Consider the following 18,181-nt stretch of genomic DNA (forward strand, 5'->3'; position numbering starts at 1 on the left):
TCTCATCAGTATTAAGAATATAAAGAATCTAAACTACTCCTCTGTTTTAAAATTCTGACCTGAAACACAGAAGTATTATTGTATACCTGCAACTCAGTTGGAATTTGGTGCTTTAATGTAGTGTTTAGTTAAGCATTTGATGAAAGGGACTTTCTAGTATGTCCTTGTGTTAAAGAATGGCCCTGACCTATTAAAGAATAGTTTTATAGTTCAGAGGCCACATAAGTATAAATCATCAACCCAGCAATGATTACTATGTTTTCTAAATAGATGATAAAGCCTCACTAGTTCACCCCAAATGGAGAAAAGGGGCCTTCATTAATTTTTCATTAATGAAAAGCTAAATTTTAGAACTCTCTGAAAGAAATTTGCAGAAGAATAGTTTTATTTTAAATTATATTTAGCAGTCATAACTAAGCTAGTAATGGGCCAAACTGAATAAATAAAATCACTGGCAGTTAGTATAATTATATTTATTAAACAGTCTTCTGTAGCAGTACTTCTGAAATTATTTGTGGGGAAGGACCAGATTTTTAAGATTTCTCATCCATTGTGGACTGATCCTTCTGCATAATACAAAATCACAGTAGTGGCTGTCATGGCAATGTCCAAGTGCTCTAAAGACTTCTAAATATTTATTCTCACATACTGAACCTATGTCACTGTTGGCCAATAGCAATTTGCAGACAAGAGGTGGTCTGGTGATTCTACATGGAAGAGCACTTTTCTATAGTTTTGAAGCTTTAAGACTCTCTGAATAGTTTAAATACAACCTCAAATCTGTTGTATTGGTTTTTATGCATTTGCAGTCTTAAGTTGAGCTCCTGTCAGAATCATCACTCTCCAGTCCCTGGATTCTGGGTGTGAAAGCGCCCTAGTTCTTAGCCCAGTGACTCACTAAAGCTAACCAGCCCTTTCTTCTGTCTCGGTTGAATATATGACGTGCTGTGTCCTCACCATGCAGAGAAGAAGCAGTATCGGGAGTCTTACATCAGCGACAGCCTGGACCTTGACGTAGACCAGCTGGAAAAGCGGTCTCGGGCCAGCGGGAGCAGCGCGGGCAGCGTGAAGCACAAGCGCCTGTCCCGTCACTCCACCGCCAGCCACAGCAGTTCCCACACCTCGGGCATCGAGGCGGACACCAAGCCCCGGGACACGGGGCCCGAGGACAGCTACTCTGGCAGCGCCATCCACCGCAAGCTGAAAAGCTGCAGCTCCATGACCAGCCACGGCAGCTCCCACACTTCTGGCGTGGAGAGCAGCGGCAAGGACCGGCTGGAAGAGGACTCGCAGGACGATGGTAACCTGCTCACTGTGGGCTTTCCCAGCAAGCTGCTGTTTCTGTCTCCCCTCCTTCGTCTTGCCTAGTATTTTTTTCAAGTGTCACTTCTGGAGAATTGATGTGTGGAGCATAACTAAGAAGCAATAATGGAGATGAGGAGGGGTCTTGTATCCTCTCCCATGATTTGGTGCTTGTGTGGTGAACAAAGCTTTCTTCTAGTCATGATCCTTTGCCACCCTGGGATTGGGTGTTGGTGGATTCTGAGTCCTAGCGGTTTATGTGAAATGGAGCAGCGGTCAGTCCTGCAGTGCTCACATCTGCGTTTCTGATTCCCAGATTAGATAGGCATTGATGGGGCACCTGGGTGGCTCAGTGGTTGAGCACCTGCCTTTGGCTCAGGGCGTGATCTCAGGGTCCTGGGATTGAGTCCCTCATCAGGCTCCCCTCAGGGAGCTTACTTTTCCTGCCTGTCTCGGCCTCTCTGTGTCTCTCATGAATGAATAGATAAAATCTTTAAAAAAATAAAAATAGTAAATAGATGTTGGTTAGGACAACTGAGTAGATGTAGAGCTAGTGACAGAAATGTCTTAAACTTTTTGCAGGAAAAAATATTTGAGCTCAGACCATTGCTTATTTTAGTATTTCTTAAACTCCTCCTCTGCACCCGGAACTCTGGGAATATAATAGAAAGTTAGTACCTAGCTGCTTAACTCTGTGTTGAGATAAAATCAGACCTCTAGCCTGTATCATCAAGCTGAGCATATGTGTATAACCTTTTTACTATTTTTCTGCCTCAAGTGCTATAGCATTCATGTTTGGGGAAAAGATACTTCATTAAGGAAAACTGCAGCACATTTGTTTGGTTACTATAGAATTTATGTGGATCTCAAATGAAGTCACTTAAATGCCTTGCAGGTAGGCAGCTAAGAGAAATGGGGAGCTTCATGAAATACTCATTGTGCTCTGGCCCTAGGCAAACAGCCCATCAGTCTCAGTTTACCCTTCGTCATCTCAGCAAGGTGGTATAGCTCTTTTCTTCTTTTTTTTTTTTTTTAAGATTCTATTTATTACTTTAAAGAGCAAGAATGTGCGTGAGCACACAGGGTGGAGCAGAGAGAGGGAGAAGCAGACACTGCGTTGAGCGAGGAGCCTGATGCAGGGCTCTGTCTCGCAACCCTAAGATCGTGACCTGAACCAAAATCAAGAGTCAGACAGTTAACCAACTGAGCCACCCAGGCACCCCTTTCTCTTTTCTCTTTTCTTTTTTCTTAAAGAGTAAAGAATAATCGACAATCAGATTGTGGCATTAGAAGACATGTAACAAACACAACAATCCTGTGAAAAATGAGAACAAATACATCTAGTGGGGAATTGTCCTAAGAGTTTCCTATTATATAGATTCTCATTAGCAAGTTTGTTTTAAAATAGGGATAATTACATAGCCTCCCTCAAAGTATGGCTATGAATTCTGGTGTCCCTTTCCCTTCATATCCCCAAATGTCTTTTCCTTCTTCTGTGCCAGAAATAGAGATGTTGGTCGATGATCCCAGGGACCTGGAGCAGATGAATGAAGAGTCTCTGGAAGTCAGCCCAGACATGTGCATCTATATCACCGAGGACATGCTCATGTCACGGAAGCTGAATGGACACTCTGGTGAGCTCTTATGGGAAGTTCTTCTCCTTAAGTAATAGACTGCCCCAGCCTGAGAAGCAGGTGCCTCAGAAAATAGAAGGAATGGGGTGGGGCTCTAGGTCATACAGGATTGGAATCAGAACCTTGCCAAGGCAGTGCCCCAAACTGCAGGACTGGTATATTCTGAGGAAGAAAGGGAAAGGAAGGGGAAGAAGCACCTAGGATTGGGAATTAGCCTCTTCTACCCCAAGGTCTGGACAAAGTGGTAAAATACAGTTTTCTCTTGGTTGTTGTTCATTTGTTTTGCTGTTTTAAGCGATAACTAGAGAGTCATATAATACATCTAGAAGGAGCCTCAAAGACCTTTTTTCAGATGAGAAATCCTGTAGATTAGGGGGACAAATATTATGTGGCTAAAAACAGAAGTCTGGTCTCCAGGTTTGTTTTGTATTGTTTTCCCTCACTAGATCATACTGGGTATAGGAGCCGGGAGGAAAACGTGTCAAAAAAGTTTGACATCAAAAGACACTTACTAAATTCCATATCCAATTAGCTCTACTAGAAAACATGCATTCACTGTAACCCTAGTACAGAGTATATAGTATCTATTTCTACCAAATAAAAGATATTATCCTAAAAAACCCCAACACTATGGATTTTGTTTTTAAGCTTCAGTCACTCCTAATGGCTTTTGTCACATTTTATGGATTGGTCTCCATTTGATGTAAAAACATATCTTAGGAATCAGTGCTGTCGCGCTTCTGTTGACATGGTGCGGGTGCTTATTATTCAGCCATGTTGAGCTTTAACATGAAAGAGTGTATTTACAACCAGGATGACCTGCGATCACTCTGTCAAGATCCACAGTCCCTGATAGTGAGCCTCACCCTTGCAACAGGTGCTAGAAATCAGAGATGAACAGGGCCAACACTCCTGGTCCTCTCATCCGGGCATTTAATCTGTAAGAGCATGAGGCTCTCTTTATTGCAGAATTTCATGTGCTAACCTAGCGGAACCATGGCTTCCAGATGCTCTGCCAGGAATAGACCTGCCAGTGGTTACAGAGAATCACTCTGCTTACTCAACACAGATTCATCTGGCAGGTTGCTCTGATCATGCTTAACATTCTCATACCAAACTCTGCTCTTTTTTTTTTTTTTTTTTTTTGCCCATTTGCTCTATATTTTTCCTTAGACGTTTTTCCTTATAAATACATTTTAATATATATTAAATATAAACCAATTATATGCACATTATAGATGGGTAGATATTTGCTTTCACTGCGTACATATGTATTTTTGTGGAAATAAAACTGTCTAAACAGTACACACCAAAGTGTCTGTGGGAAAAAGGAGATGTAAAGGAAAGCCGACTTGTGCTTTTTATTTTTATATATTCCTACATTTAAGTTTTCTAAGATTTTGTAATTTTAAATAGAAATAAAATATAAATAGAGTAGCTGCCGAAAAAGGTTTATATACAAAAATGTTTCTTGATATGTTATTTATAATAGCAAAAAAAAGGAAAAAGGACCTAAACAGTTAACAACGAGAGGTTGTATATTCTATTCAAACGGTGAGATATTGTACAACCATTAAGTAATAGGGTCTTCAAAGAATATATAATAATAGGAGAAAGGCAAGAAAAACAGCACCAATTGTATAATAGGATGATCTCAAAAATGTATATGTATACAAAAAAATAGATAAAAGTATTAACAGCCTTTTCTCTAGATGATGGGGTTATCAATGGTTATCGATGGTCTTGTTTTCTTTCTTGCATCATCCTACTTTTTCAAATTCTCTACAATTTGAGCATTAAACATTGTTTTAAAATATGGAGCTGAGGGATCCCTGGGTAGCTCAGCAGTTGAGTATCTGCCTTCGGCCCAGGGCATGATCCTGGGGTCCAGGGATCGAGTCCCACGTCGGGCTCCTTGAATGGAGCCTGCTTCTCCCTCTGCCTATGTCTCTCCCTCTCTATCTCTCTCTCTGTCTCTTATTAATAAATAATTAAAATCTTTGAAAAATAAAATAAAATAATAAAATAAATAAAAATAATAAAATAAATAAAATATGGAGCTGAGATTGAGTAGTGATGGAAGTTTGATAGATGTTGGTTTAGTATTCCAACCACCTGACTTGATGCAGATCTAGCTAATGCAAAGTCTGGGTTTGGGAGCAGATTCTTTACAGGCATAGTGGCCAAGAGAGCACATTTATCAGGAAATCCAGAAGTACCTGTCCCAATTGCCAACCAAGTACACTAGTCCACATCTTTCTCTGATGATTTGTTAAAAGTTTAAAGCTTTTTAAAAAATAAGGATATTCTAGAGAAAGACCTCCCCCCACTAAAGCAATCTGTACACCCCCAAAACATGAGTATATCCACCTGAGAGTTTTTAAACTGTGTACATGTAAACTGAGAATGTCTTCCTTTCATGTTTCAACTGAACTAATTATCAAACACTTAACATGCAAGGCATATACTAGTCACTGACTTATTGACTCATTTCTAAAGAGTTAAGGGATAGGGACACCTGAGTGGCTCAGTGGTTGAGCATCTGCCTTCAGCTCAGGGCATGATCCCGGAGTCCCCGGATCAAGTTGCCACATCGGGCTTCCTGCAGGGAGCTTGCTTCTTTCTCTGCCTATGTTTCTGCCTCTCTATCTGTGTCTCTCATGAATAAATAAATAAAATATTTAAAAGTAAATAAAGAGTTAAGGGATAGAACACAAAAGACCATTTCTGAGGTTATTAGCAGTAGCTAAATAAAAATCACATTACTCAAGGTTCTTTTTTTTATAAGGTGAAAACATACTTTCCCTAAGAAGAAGATCCTTAAGAAGCCATTTGGCCTTAAGGATCCGGGGTTTGACTGAGTTGCTTCATCTATGCACGAGAAAAACGTCAGTAATCGTATTCACTTCCCATCTCCAGTTCTTGTTAGCAGTTTTATCTTTTGAAACATTTTTTTCTGGTGCTTTACTCACTTGCCAAGCCACAAAGGGAAGTTTCAGCCCTGGATTTCTGTTTCCAAAATATTAGCAGATTACCCCTGAGTGCTGAGGTAATTAGGGGATCCTGTTCGTCTCGAAGATCCAGAACTGAATGTTTAGGGAGGCCTCCCATTTGTGGCCTCTCCCCTGTAGGATCTGCTGTAGGAGGCGAGTGCCACAGGGTTCCCATCAGCCCGAGGAGCTCCTGGGAGCTGAGTGTGTCCCATCTGCAGACCTCGCACCTTGACTTGCCCTTTCCGTGCATTTGCTCTTCAGTCATCATTAAACTCTTTTGGATAGATGCTGCTGTTAGCCCCACTATATAGGAGGAGACTGAGACACAGGGAGCCTAAGTCCCTGACCAGCATCCACAGCTAATTATTTGTCCGGAGCCAGTGCCATCCCAGATCCGCATGACTCTGGAGGTCAAAGCCTCACACTAAATGACTGCACATCTAAGGGGAACCAAGCCTAGAAGGCCACGTCGCATTTCAGCAGGGGTTAAGTTCAGACTTCATGCTCTGTGGAGTGGGAGGAACCTTAGGAGATAAACCGCTTTACACCTACAGTCTTTTTGTTACTACCTTCATAAATAGATTAATTAGAAGTTGTCATTTACTTTAGAAAATTCAGGTCCTAAGCTCCTTCCTGTACTCTAACCCCACATTTATCCCTGTTGTCCCTATTTACTGTAAGACAAGAGACAGTATATATTCCATTCTGGTTGTCTTCTATGGAAGAATAGCAGATTTTTCAGTAATGGTTAATATTTGACCTTTCAATCGTGGTGGTAGTATATGTCAGACATGTGGCAAGAAGTATGAATAATAAGAAGTCTTCATTGTTGGTTTGTTTTTTTTTTTTCCATGTTTTACTTTAGGGTTGATTGTGAAAGAAATCGGTTCTTCCACCTCCAGCTCCTCAGAAACAGTTGTCAAGCTTCGCGGCCAGAGTACTGACTCTCTTCCACAGGTACAGAAGGAATTGGAAATTTTAAACTGGATACTGAAGTTATAGAAAACTTTAAATAGGAACTTACATTTATATAAATGAGCAAAAATTAAAAACCCTAAGGCAGTGCTTCTCACTAGTTACATTCTAGTTTTGTTCTGAATATATATCCACTTTATTTGCTAGTTCCATGCATCTTTAAGTTGATTTTTTTTTTTTTTTAGATAAATTATGTACTTTGTTTCATACTTTTTTATAGTAGGGAAGTGTCTAGACTTCAGACTTCAGGTTAACTGTGTGTGTGTGTGTGTTGACCTTAACAACTGGGAGGATAATTTTTTTGTCAGGTTTGTTATGGTAGAAATGAAACATACTTTCAAAGTATGCTGATTGAGACTGTTTGGTAACTTGTGATCACTGGCTAGACTATTAAAATACGAAAATGTAAAATACTGTGAAACTCATAGTTGCAGCATCTGGGTTTATTCTATAACTGATATTCACCTCTGTTTCCTGAGCATTCACCTTCTCTCTCCTCTTTTGCCTCTCTTTCTTGGAGCATCTCTGTCTTTTTTGTTTTTTGGCCTTCTGTGTGTGCCTCTCTCCTCCCTTTTTTCCTGTCTCATTTAAGTAGTATTAATGTGCACATGATATCTTATTAAATATTTTTTTGAATACTCCAATGAATAATTTCTAAAGCACTATGTGTAGCATGATGATTACGAGCTTCAGGGTCACACTGCCTAGGTTTGCCCTCTAGTTCTGACACCCAGTGTTAGATCTTACTGTATATAAATGTTTGTGGGGCGCAGCTAAGGACTGGGTTCTGCACCTCCAAGATGGGAAGCACATTTGTGGGCCTGCTGTGTGGATTTGTGATGCGGCCCTAATGCATTCTGCATGGGAGATCCCAATGGCACCTGGGAAGCCTGCATGAGTACAGGGGATCAGCATCTTCAGAGAGTGCTCAGATGTGGTATTTCCTAATAAAATGTTTTTGGGCTCAGACCCCATTCTCTCCTCCTACTTTAAGCAGTAGGAGCAGAAAGCACTTCTGCCTTTAAGCAGAAAGCGATAACTTATTCTGACAAGGTTGGCTTTTATGGTGTTTGGCAGCCAGAGTTGAGTTCCCTTAAATAACCCATGAAGTATCTTTCATTCATGTAATTATCTGAACCATTTTTTAACCTATTTATATTTTCAGCTAATACCACTTCTTGGGGTAATGAGTTCTACAAGTCTGCTGCCTACTGTATGAAGTATTTGGGAGAATACTGCTTACAGTGTTTGGGACCTGCCTCTTACCTCCCAGCCTTTTCTGTACTTTGTATTAGTATTTTAATTTTTTTTTTCATTTATTTATGATGGTCACAGAGAGAGAGAGAGAGAGGCAGAGACATAGGCAGAGGGAGAAGCAGGTTCCATGCACCGGGAGCCTGACGTGGGATTCGATCCCGGGTCTCCAGGATCGCGCCCTGGGCCAAAGGCAGGCGCTAAATCGCTGCGCCACCTAGGGATCCCTGTATTAGTATTTTATCCAAGAGCTCTAGCTTTAAAAAAAAAAAAAAATTCTTCAAATTGTGTTTCTTGAATGGTTCACTTCCCCACATCTTATTAAAATAATAACGGACCTCAGCATGAGAGTATTGCCATGCTGAATGTCATATTCTAATGAAAAAAAAAAAATTAGACCCCATCTTAACCTATCCAGCCCTATTTTAAGACAATTCTTGACTTCTGAAATGCTAGAGACAGTTGGGTTCCTGTTGCATTTACCTCCTTTGCCTTAGATTACTCATCTGTAAAATGGGGAAAATAATGCCACTGGCATCTTAGACCTGACAGGAAGATTGAACCATTAGGGCCTTACACATGATAGGGGGTCAGTAAATGCTAGCCAGTGTTGCTCATGGTGGTGGTGATGGTGGTTGTGTTGACATATTCCCCACAGGGCCTCAGGGGCCCAGAAACCTCCAATTGGAAATTAGTTTCCAACATATAAGGATTCCATAACCTTTTATGATTTTGCAGCTTCTCTCTTTACAAGGGCAAATATTGCTAACCTTTCAGTTTAGTCTATACTCTTAAAGTTGTTTTAACCTTTCCTTATTTTGCAGACTATATGTCGGAAACCAAAGACCTCCACCGATCGACATAGCTTGAGCCTTGATGACATCAGACTTTACCAGAAAGACTTCTTGCGCATTGCAGGTCTATGTCAAGACACTGCTCAGAGTTACACCTTTGGGTGTGGCCACGAACTGGATGAAGAAGGCCTCTACTGCAACAGCTGCTTGGCTCAGCAGTGTGTCAACATCCAAGATGCTTTTCCAGTCAAAAGAACCAGCAAGTACTTTTCTCTGGATCTCACACATGATGAAGTTCCAGAGTTTGTTGTATAAAGTACATCTGCGTGCAGCTAGCTGTACAGGCCGGCTGCTGTTTGCTGGAGGCTGAAAAGCCATGGGTTCTTTCCTTAATTATTGTGCCATATTTTCTTCACCCCAAAACATAGCTCTTTCTTGATGATATTGGCAATGGAAATAGAAGCCTTGGGACAACTGCACTTTAAGTATTACACAGAGATAAAAGAACTACAGAGAATGGACAGCAAGACAAGTGCCCGGAAGTTCATGATCCTTTGGAAGGAAATGTGCTTTACTAGTTACCAAGCCTTCAGGACTTTGAATTGTGGTGTGTCTGTTCCTTGTTTTGTTTTTTTAGTTTGATTACACGACATCACATTTTTTTTATCATGTGAAAGATGTTGTTAGGTTTATTTGTTTGCTTGTAAATTTTTTGTGGTCACTCCCTCATGCATGTGGCTTGAGGGAGGAGAAGAAAAGAGAGTCTCTCCTTTTAATGGAGAGACCATTGCCTAGTACATAGCCATTGCTGCCTCACTGGGGCTGTCCCAAAGTGAACACTAATGAAGTGGTCAAAATCCTGTAGTTCTAGCAAGCCAAAGATACGTACATAACAGAAGCGCAGCCCAGGGTCAAGAAGATGCGAATGAAGCAATAACCAGAAGGTTCTGCGTGCTATGATGCCTTGTGACTCCTTCATGCCTGGTCAGTGCCATGTCCTCTTCCCGCCCTTCCTGAAAGCTTTGGGACTCATCTGAGCTTCTCATTCAAGTAACTGATCAGTTGTGTTCATGTCATCATGCATTTTGTGGAGTTTACAAAACCAGTTTGTTAAAGCTATGGAAAGGTCTTAGAAAATGTTTGTGCTTGGTGTTTTGCTTTGTTTTTAATCAAGAACAAATTATGGTAAGGCTGGCTTCTGCTTAACCAAAATACCCTAACCGTACGTATATGTTATACATATATAAATACCCGAGACTGCGTGTGTTTATATGTGTTTAAAGCTTACTAACTCTTCATCTTGGCTCCATGACTATTTTGTGTACGTGGTCTGTCTTGTTTACTATGGACGATGTGTCACTGAATGAATGATACCTACAGACAATCAGTTAATATATGTAGAGTTAAGAATGACTGTTTTCTCATATGTCTTTTGCCATGATTCTCAACCCTGGTTGCACAATAGAATTATTTGGGGAGCTTTAAAAATCATAACAATGTCTGGATCCCACTTCAGACCAATAAAATCAGTCTGTTGCAGTGAGGTCCAGGTGGAGTTGCCTTTTCCTTTAAAACTCTCCAGATGGAGCTAATATGCAACAGGGTTTAATACCACTGCTCCAGAGGGTATCTTTTTGTCAATTTTGAAGTTAAAGTATACAAAAAAAGTTAGTGTTTGAGAGGGGGCCATTTTTAAGACAGTTACTGCCATTGCTGATAGTATATATATGAAACCAAGTCAGGAGAGTGAATTTATTAACCTTTAGCTGTACAGTAACGATGCTGTTCGCACTTCAGGAGAGAACTTCAGCACAATGTCTTTCTATGAGATGTTTGTAATGATTTCATATTTTACAACATTTGTTTACCATATTTTGATATACCATTTTTTCTATCTGCCAGGTTTTCTTAAAAAGAAACTATATATTATTTTCTAAAGAAACAGTCATATTTTTATACAAAATTAAGTTTTCAGGTAACAAAGAAATAGATTTAAGGTACAACAGAACAAGCAGTGTTCCCGTGGGTGGGAATCAGTATTCTAAACACATGGAGAACAGCCCCACCTGGGCTGCCCCGGCATGCCCGTGTGCAGATGTAGCAGGGCAGTGTGTACACTACAAGCCCGGTCAGATCAGCTTAACCCCACACTTAGAAAGGAACAAAAGTTACATAGAGTTCTGTAGTCATGAAATTATTTTGCTTTTATCAAAAGTTTTAAGAGAACCAAAGTTTCAGATGTCAGAATGTACAAAAGTATCTCTCAGTCTTATGTATGAAAAGGTAGAAGGATCATCTAATGACTGCTTCACTTATAAGTAAGTCGTTAAATAATCAACATTTCATATAGATGCTTCAGAGACAAATCCTGGGAAGTTTAACTCTAAAGAGCCCAGACCATAATGCAGTGCATTTCTTTAGCTCTTAGCGTTTCTGGCAAACATCAAGACAAAAGCATATTTAATTTAATTAAGTATATAGTGCTTTATTTTCTCTGTACTTCAGCCAGATTCAGGTCTTCAGGGTTTTACCAGCATTGTTGGTGGTTTTGCACACCCTCTTAATAATTGGATTTATGGATAGTCTTGTGGGTTTTCAAAAATGAAACATGCTAAGGAACATTTTGCTTTTTGATCCTCTGTTTGCAGCAGAATTATATATATGTATATGAAAATCATTTTGGTTATCTACATTTTTGTATTTGGAAATTGTTTTAAACAATAAAAAAGGAAAAGAAACATATGAAGCTGTAATTTATTCTGCATTTGTTAATATCGTTGCTAGTCGGTATACCAGTTTGGTATATATTGCCTCTATACGTCTACATTTGTATTTGCAACAATGAGCTTTATATCTACATAAACTGTAAATAATCCTTTCTGTGAAAGGATCATCATATCAGGATGATACCAAAAGTGTGTAAAAGAAAACTGTTATTTTGTAATGATTTCTTATAGGCATTTCATGGTAAGATTAGCAGTCAATAAAGTTACTTTTTATTTGTCTTTAAAGTGCCTTTTTCTTTTTTTATTAGAGTTCTCAGTTAAGCAAGAGGCATTAAAGAGTGAATGTTTTCTTTGTGTTCTTCCTTCACATAGTATAGCACCTGGAGGGGCAAGCTAAGGTCCTGCGTGGGAGAGCTCTGAGCTGGACCACCCCCTCGGCTGCTGTGATGGCTCAAGAGGACTGTGGCTGAGCCCTGCCGAGTGCTGTCCCCTTCCCACGTGGGTTAGGACTTCCTCTATTAACTCCTTCAATCCTCATACTTGCAGAGGCAGGTACTATTCTGATTCTCAAGTTAGAGATGAAGGAACTGAGGCTCCAAGAGGCTGTGGCAGCCAGGCACCATGCAGGCCCAAGCTGAGGGGCTGAAAGGATGCAAGAAAATAGAATATTTTTCACTTTTTAAGTTAAAATAACCACCTTAATTTTTCCCTCAAAATCATCATCTTTGGGGTGTTAAATTTTCATTTTTAAAAAGTAAGTGATTACATTTAAAAACATGCAATCGGGATCCCTGGGTGGCGCAGCGGTTTGGCGCCTGCCTTTGGCCCAGGGCGCAATCCTGGAGACCCGGGATCGAATCCCATGTCGGGCTCCAGGTGCATGGAGCCTGCCTCTCCCTCTGCCTGTGTCTCTGCCTCTCTCTCTCTCTCACTGCGTGCCTATCATAAATAAATAAAAAAAAATAAAATAAAAACATGCAATCCCCAGGCTGAATGTGAGGGCAGTGGTGGCATCAAGAACGGAGCCTGGAACTTTGCTTCAAGTCAGGAGCCGGGAGTCTAAGAAGCCTGGCTGGCCTTGTGAAAGGATGACCATCAGCTTCTCTTTTGTTTGTTTGTTTGGTTGTTTGGTTGGTTGGTTGGTTGGTTTTGTGTGTGTGTGTGTGTGTCTTTGATGAGATTAATAATTCAGAGGGCTATTTGGGGGATGCCTGGGTGGCTCAGTGGTGCCTTTGGCTCACGGAGTGATCCGAGAGTCCTGGGATGGAGTCCTCCCCTGTGGGGAGCCTACTTCTCCCTCTGCCTATGTCTCTTCCTCTCTCTATTTCCCATGAATAAATAAATAAAATCTTTAAAAAAGTGGGGGGGGGGGCTATTTGGGGGATTAACTAATAGTTAAAATACGACCCTGATGACAAAGGTGAGAGAAAGGAGGGTTTTCAAATCTTCTAACCAACACTTACTTTGTACAGAAGTGTAGCCATTTGGAAGCATTCAATCCAAAACAAAAGCTTTTTAGTGAAGTGTTCCTCATGAATTTTGCAGCGTATCTGGTAAAATTGTGAGTCAACTTTCTGGTCATCTGCTATGTATCTGACACAACACACGTCACATCTAATCTTCACATCCCTTCAGGGAGTCAACTCATTTCACAGCTGAGGAAACACTCAGACTTCCCCCAAGATCCTGCAGCTCGTAAGCTTAGAGCAGGGTTTTAAACCCAAATCCGCCTCCAAAAGCTTTGCCTTTTCTACCACATATACCATGTTACCCACTGCACTTAAGAGAATGTTCCATCTAATGCGGAAGACACATGTAGGATTTTGATAGTGTGAGAAATGAAATTTGTTTGCACACTTTTTTGGAACACTTCTACGCCAGACCTGTAGAAGGATTATTTGGGTATTGCTCTGGCACAGAAGCAGTGACGACCTTGGCAGGGAAGGGGTAGGTAGGGAATGGGAGGTGGGAAGAACGAAGGTTTTACTCAGAAGAAGAGCCTTGAAGGGGGACTTAAGGCAGATTGGGGTGAGGTACAAACTGTCCCCATGAAGACGAAAAGCCAGAGATGACAGTGCTCATTCAGGGGCCTTTAGACTTAAGTAAGGATTCTCTCCAGACTAGTCGATTCTCTCCAGACTAGTCGTGAAAGGCCCTGGGTGCCCAGAGGGGAACTTCGGTGGTTTTTTTCTAGACAGGGAGCCACTGAAGGGGACTATAAAAGGAGTCATGTTTGAGAGACATTATTTGAGAGGAATAATGGGATCTGTGCTACAAGAAGGTAGGGAGAAGAGAGCAGGACTGGGGAAATGACCTGAACAAAAATGTGGCAGCAGGGAGAAGAAAATTATTAGGAAGCTATGCCTCTCTCTTCCCCTCTCACTCTCTCTCCTTCCTGTCTCTCTCTTTCTCTCTTACACACAATCATCTTCTAAGCTAACTCCTAGAGAAATAGGTAAGTTTTCCATGCTTGGCAATATCCTTGGGAAACCAAAAAGTTCACCACTGCTTTATAGAATGAATTAAAATCTACTCTGCATGAATGCTTTGAATGTTAAAAATTGGCACAATGGCCACAATCACTCTAATCTATGGAAAGTGCTTTTCAAGCTGGGCTGCACATAAGAATGACCTGCAGAATTTAAAACAGCAATGCCCATGGCCCAGACCAGAGCTTCTGATTTATTTGGTCCAGGTGTGGGCATGGTACTACCAAAAGTTTGGCCAGTAATGCTAACTAGTGTGTATCCAGGGTGTAGATCCATTGTTCTATAGGTGAACCCAAGCAATGTAGACCAGCTGGGTGACTTGCTCCTGAGCTAGAGTGATCCACACCTGGACTGAGTTGCATCTCCAGTGTTGGATTTTGTGGGAATGATGTTGTTTTCTTTTCACCAATAAAGAGGTCAGAGAATGGACCAACATTCAAGTGAGGCACTGAATTCACCGTTTCAGGAAGTCTGAATACACCCACATTCTAGAAAGCTGAGTGGTATATACACATAATTGTTTTGCTAAGCATGAGAGTGGAGGTTATGTGAGTACAGTAAAATACTTTAACATCTCTTCCCTGTCACTTTTATTTGCTTCGTCAATTCTCTGACGCTTTATATAAGTTGATCCCTACAGAGAATAATGAATAAAAGTAAGCTAAATTCCACCTAGCCCTTTGATTCTTAGACATTTATATGAGTTAATGGTGGAGGCTGACCTCTGAAAAGTCCTACTCAGATGCAATGAGACATTATGGGTGATGGAGTTCTATACTCTCAAGGGATTAATCGAAGATCTATAAACAGGGCACGGCTATAATTAGCCAACTCATTACTTAGGATGGGTGTTTACCCATCTGGTATCAACTGTAGTCAGTTAAGGTCTCCTCATTTTATTACTGTCATTATGGCAAGAGATGGATTTCATAAAAACAGTTCCCAACTTAGAAAGGAATTATGTTCCAAGTTTGCTTCTAAATTGGTTGCTTGATGTTTACAACACAATATCCCCAGCTTCCCTCACTAGCCCACAAATGTCTGTTTATCCCAGAGATATTATTGAAGATGATTTTTTTTTCTGTGCATTACTAACCATCAACAAAGAGGCCCAGAGTATAACTAAGGTAGATGGAGTGACCCCACAATCATACAGAAGATAGCACCCCCAGCAGACCAATAATTCAGTCCTTAGGTGTTATCCACACCCAACTGTAGAAACAAGTAGAAAAAAAGCAGGGCACCTGCATGGCTCAGTCCATTAGGGGTCTGAGTCTTGATTTCAGCTCAGGTCTTGGTCTCTGGGTCGTGAGTTTAAGCCCCATGTTGGGCTCCATGCTGGGTGTGGAGCCTACTTAAAAAAATAAAAGAGAGAAAAGCTTCAGGCATCCATGCCAAATGCAGCAGCTTTAAGTCAGTTTCTACCTTGGTGTCCCATGAGGGGTGCTTCTAGGGTTTTCCCAACCACACACCAGGCCTCAGTCCAGAGCTGCTCAACCCTGCTCAGCCATCATGAAAGAGTCAGCTGGAACTAAGCCAGCCCCAGAGGTCAAGTCACAGGCCCTCTTCTGATCTACAGATTGAAGGAAGAGGATAGGTCTATCAGCTACTTAAAGAAGCAGAAGCCCCAGGGTCTTATTTAGACTCCATCCCTATATTGCTACAGGATATAAATAAGATGCTAAAAAAGAAGAGAAGGAGCCTCTACAGAGGCCTTAAATGCAACAGCAAAGTGAATGTAGAAGACCACAAAAACCACTGGAGAAATTAAAAGAAGGCCTCAATTAATACCCCATATTCCTTAAAGGAAAGACTCAATAATGTAAGATCAATTTTCCCCATCAATTTCAATCAAAATCCCAACAGTGGAACATTTCAACCATGATGGAGTGATAGAACCAGTTTTACCCTCTCACTTTCAACAACTTTTAAAGAAGAAAAAATAGGGACGTCTGGGTGGCTCGGTGGTTGAGCATCTGCCTTTGGCTCAGGTCGTGATCCTGGGGTCCTGGGATGGAGTCCCGCATCCGGCTCCCCGTGGGGAGCCTGCTTCTCCCTCTGCCTATGTCTCTGCCTCTCTCTATGTCTCTCATGAATAAATAAAACCTTTTTAAAATAATAAAAATAAAGAAAAAATAGGTCTAAAAAATGTCCTTAAAACCTTCAGCAATAGATAGTGCAGTAGAGTGAGCCCTGAGAGGAGAAAACCAAACAAGGTGAGCCTTGTCAAGGTCTCAGTTTACTGCCTAGAGAGAGTTTCCAGGCCACTGAGGGGGGAGGGACCCAAGCAGGTGCCAGAGGGCTCCCAGAATTGAGAAAGCAGATGGTTACCTGGGGAAGCCAGGGGGAGAGCAGGATGGAAGAAGCAGGAGAGGGAGAGCACTGGAGAGCACGCTCTGGAGGCCTGAGTGTCCCCATCTAGGGCTGAGCACTCAGTACACAGATGGCTCCTTTGTTTACCTGCCTATCATCTGGGCCGCCTCCCAGCTACAAGGGTGGAGAGCCATAGGGCCTGCAGAGCCTAACATATTCATTACTTGGCCCTTTATAGAAAGAAATTGCCAATTCTTCATCACTATCACTAATGACAGGAATTCTCTGGAGTTGTTTGCATCTGGAAAATATGTTCTCACTGGGTCTGTATTTCAAAACATTCTAGGCTCTTCCTTGTAAACAAGTGTCTTCCATGATTTCTGCATTTAATTGATCATTGATATGATTGGGTTTAAATGTACCAACGTTCTATTTGCTTTTACTTGTCCTCTTCTTTGTTGCTTTTTTCCTCTTTGCCTTCTTTGGGCTTCATGATTTTTATTTCACTTCTCTCTTTTGCCTCTTAGTTATGCTTACTTATAGTGGTTGCCTTAAAGTTTATAGTACACATCTTTAAGCTATCAGAATCCACCTGCAAATCATATTACACCACTTCAAATATAGTATAAATGTACTACAAATATAGTATAAGAAACTTGTATTTTCCTTCCCCGGTCTTTTTGCTGTTGTGGTACCTTTGACTTTTTAACATGTTATAAACTTCATAACACATTGTTTTCATTTTTGCTTTTTAAATGGTCAGTTATTTTTAAAAAGAGATTTAAAATATGAGAAAAATGTGTTTTATATTTACCCATGTATTTACCATATCTGGGACTCTTTGTTCTTTTTGCAAATCAAGTCTTTCGTCTGCAGTTTTCTTTTTGACTGAAAGATTTCCATTGACATTTCCTATACAGATCTACTGGTGTTGAATTCTTTCAGTTTTTGTAGGCCTAAAAAAGTTTTTATTTCATTTTTGTTTTTTGAAAGAGATCTTTGTTGGGTATAGTACTGAACAGCACTTTTCTTTCCAATATTTAAAAGACTTGCTTTTTAAGCTCTATTGGGACCAGAGAACCTTTAGTCTTAGAAGAGAGAGAGAGTGAATGTGTGTACCAAGTGGTATTTTATCTTCCATAATAGGAAACTGATGGATTAGACTCCAAATTGAAAAAGCAGTACACACATATTATGAGAATGTTGCTTGAAAATATGGAGGTTAATACTTCTAGAACCACCTCAAAAACTGGAAGTGTTAGCATCTGGGGAGGGAAGAGGAAGCTGCTATTTTTGTTAGAGCCATTATAAACATATTAATTTAAAAATTTTAAAATTCTTTTTAAGAAAAGAAAACTAATCTCAGTCCCTAGCACAGAACCCTGGTTCCAGAGACCATAAAGAGAAAAGGATCAGCACAGGGAAGCAAGTGGGGTAGGGAGTCAGTCTTCGTTTTGAGGAGTGGGCTCCTAAGTTTGTCTCCCGTGAAGTGAAGGATGAACAGCGTATGGGCACAAGCCCAGGAGGTAGAAGGGAAGAGGCAGGCTGCTTTCCTTTGGGCTTGGACTCTTCCTGACAATGCCTGCAGGCTTTTCTGGGAGGTGTTGGGCTATTAAATGCCAAAGACTTTGGGCTGCCACATGGGAGTTGTTTGTAGTGAAAGCACCAGAAGGCGAGATGAATCTCCCTTTCTCCTTGCAC

General features: G+C 40.9%; 1 protein-coding gene across 3 annotated transcripts in view; it reads left to right on the forward strand.

The window, feature by feature from the left end:
• Positions 1-11,963, forward strand: part of FRMD6 (FERM domain containing 6) — a 232,166-nt gene extending 220,203 nt beyond the window's left edge. For all 3 annotated transcript variants that reach the window (XM_038544706.1, XM_038544705.1, XM_038544707.1), the window contains 4 exons: positions 965-1,300; positions 2,805-2,936; positions 6,795-6,886; positions 8,983-11,963. In XM_038544706.1, the coding sequence (XP_038400634.1) occupies positions 965-1,300; positions 2,805-2,936; positions 6,795-6,886; positions 8,983-9,267 (845 nt within the window). In that variant the 3' untranslated portion in view covers positions 9,268-11,963. The remainder of the gene's footprint in view (positions 1-964; positions 1,301-2,804; positions 2,937-6,794; positions 6,887-8,982) is intronic.
• The last annotated feature ends 6,218 nt before the right edge of the window (positions 11,964-18,181 follow it).

Source organism: Canis lupus, chromosome 8 (genome assembly GCF_011100685.1).
Source record: "Canis lupus familiaris isolate Mischka breed German Shepherd chromosome 8, alternate assembly UU_Cfam_GSD_1.0, whole genome shotgun sequence".
In the NCBI taxonomy this organism is placed as follows: Eukaryota; Metazoa; Chordata; class Mammalia; order Carnivora; family Canidae; genus Canis; species Canis lupus.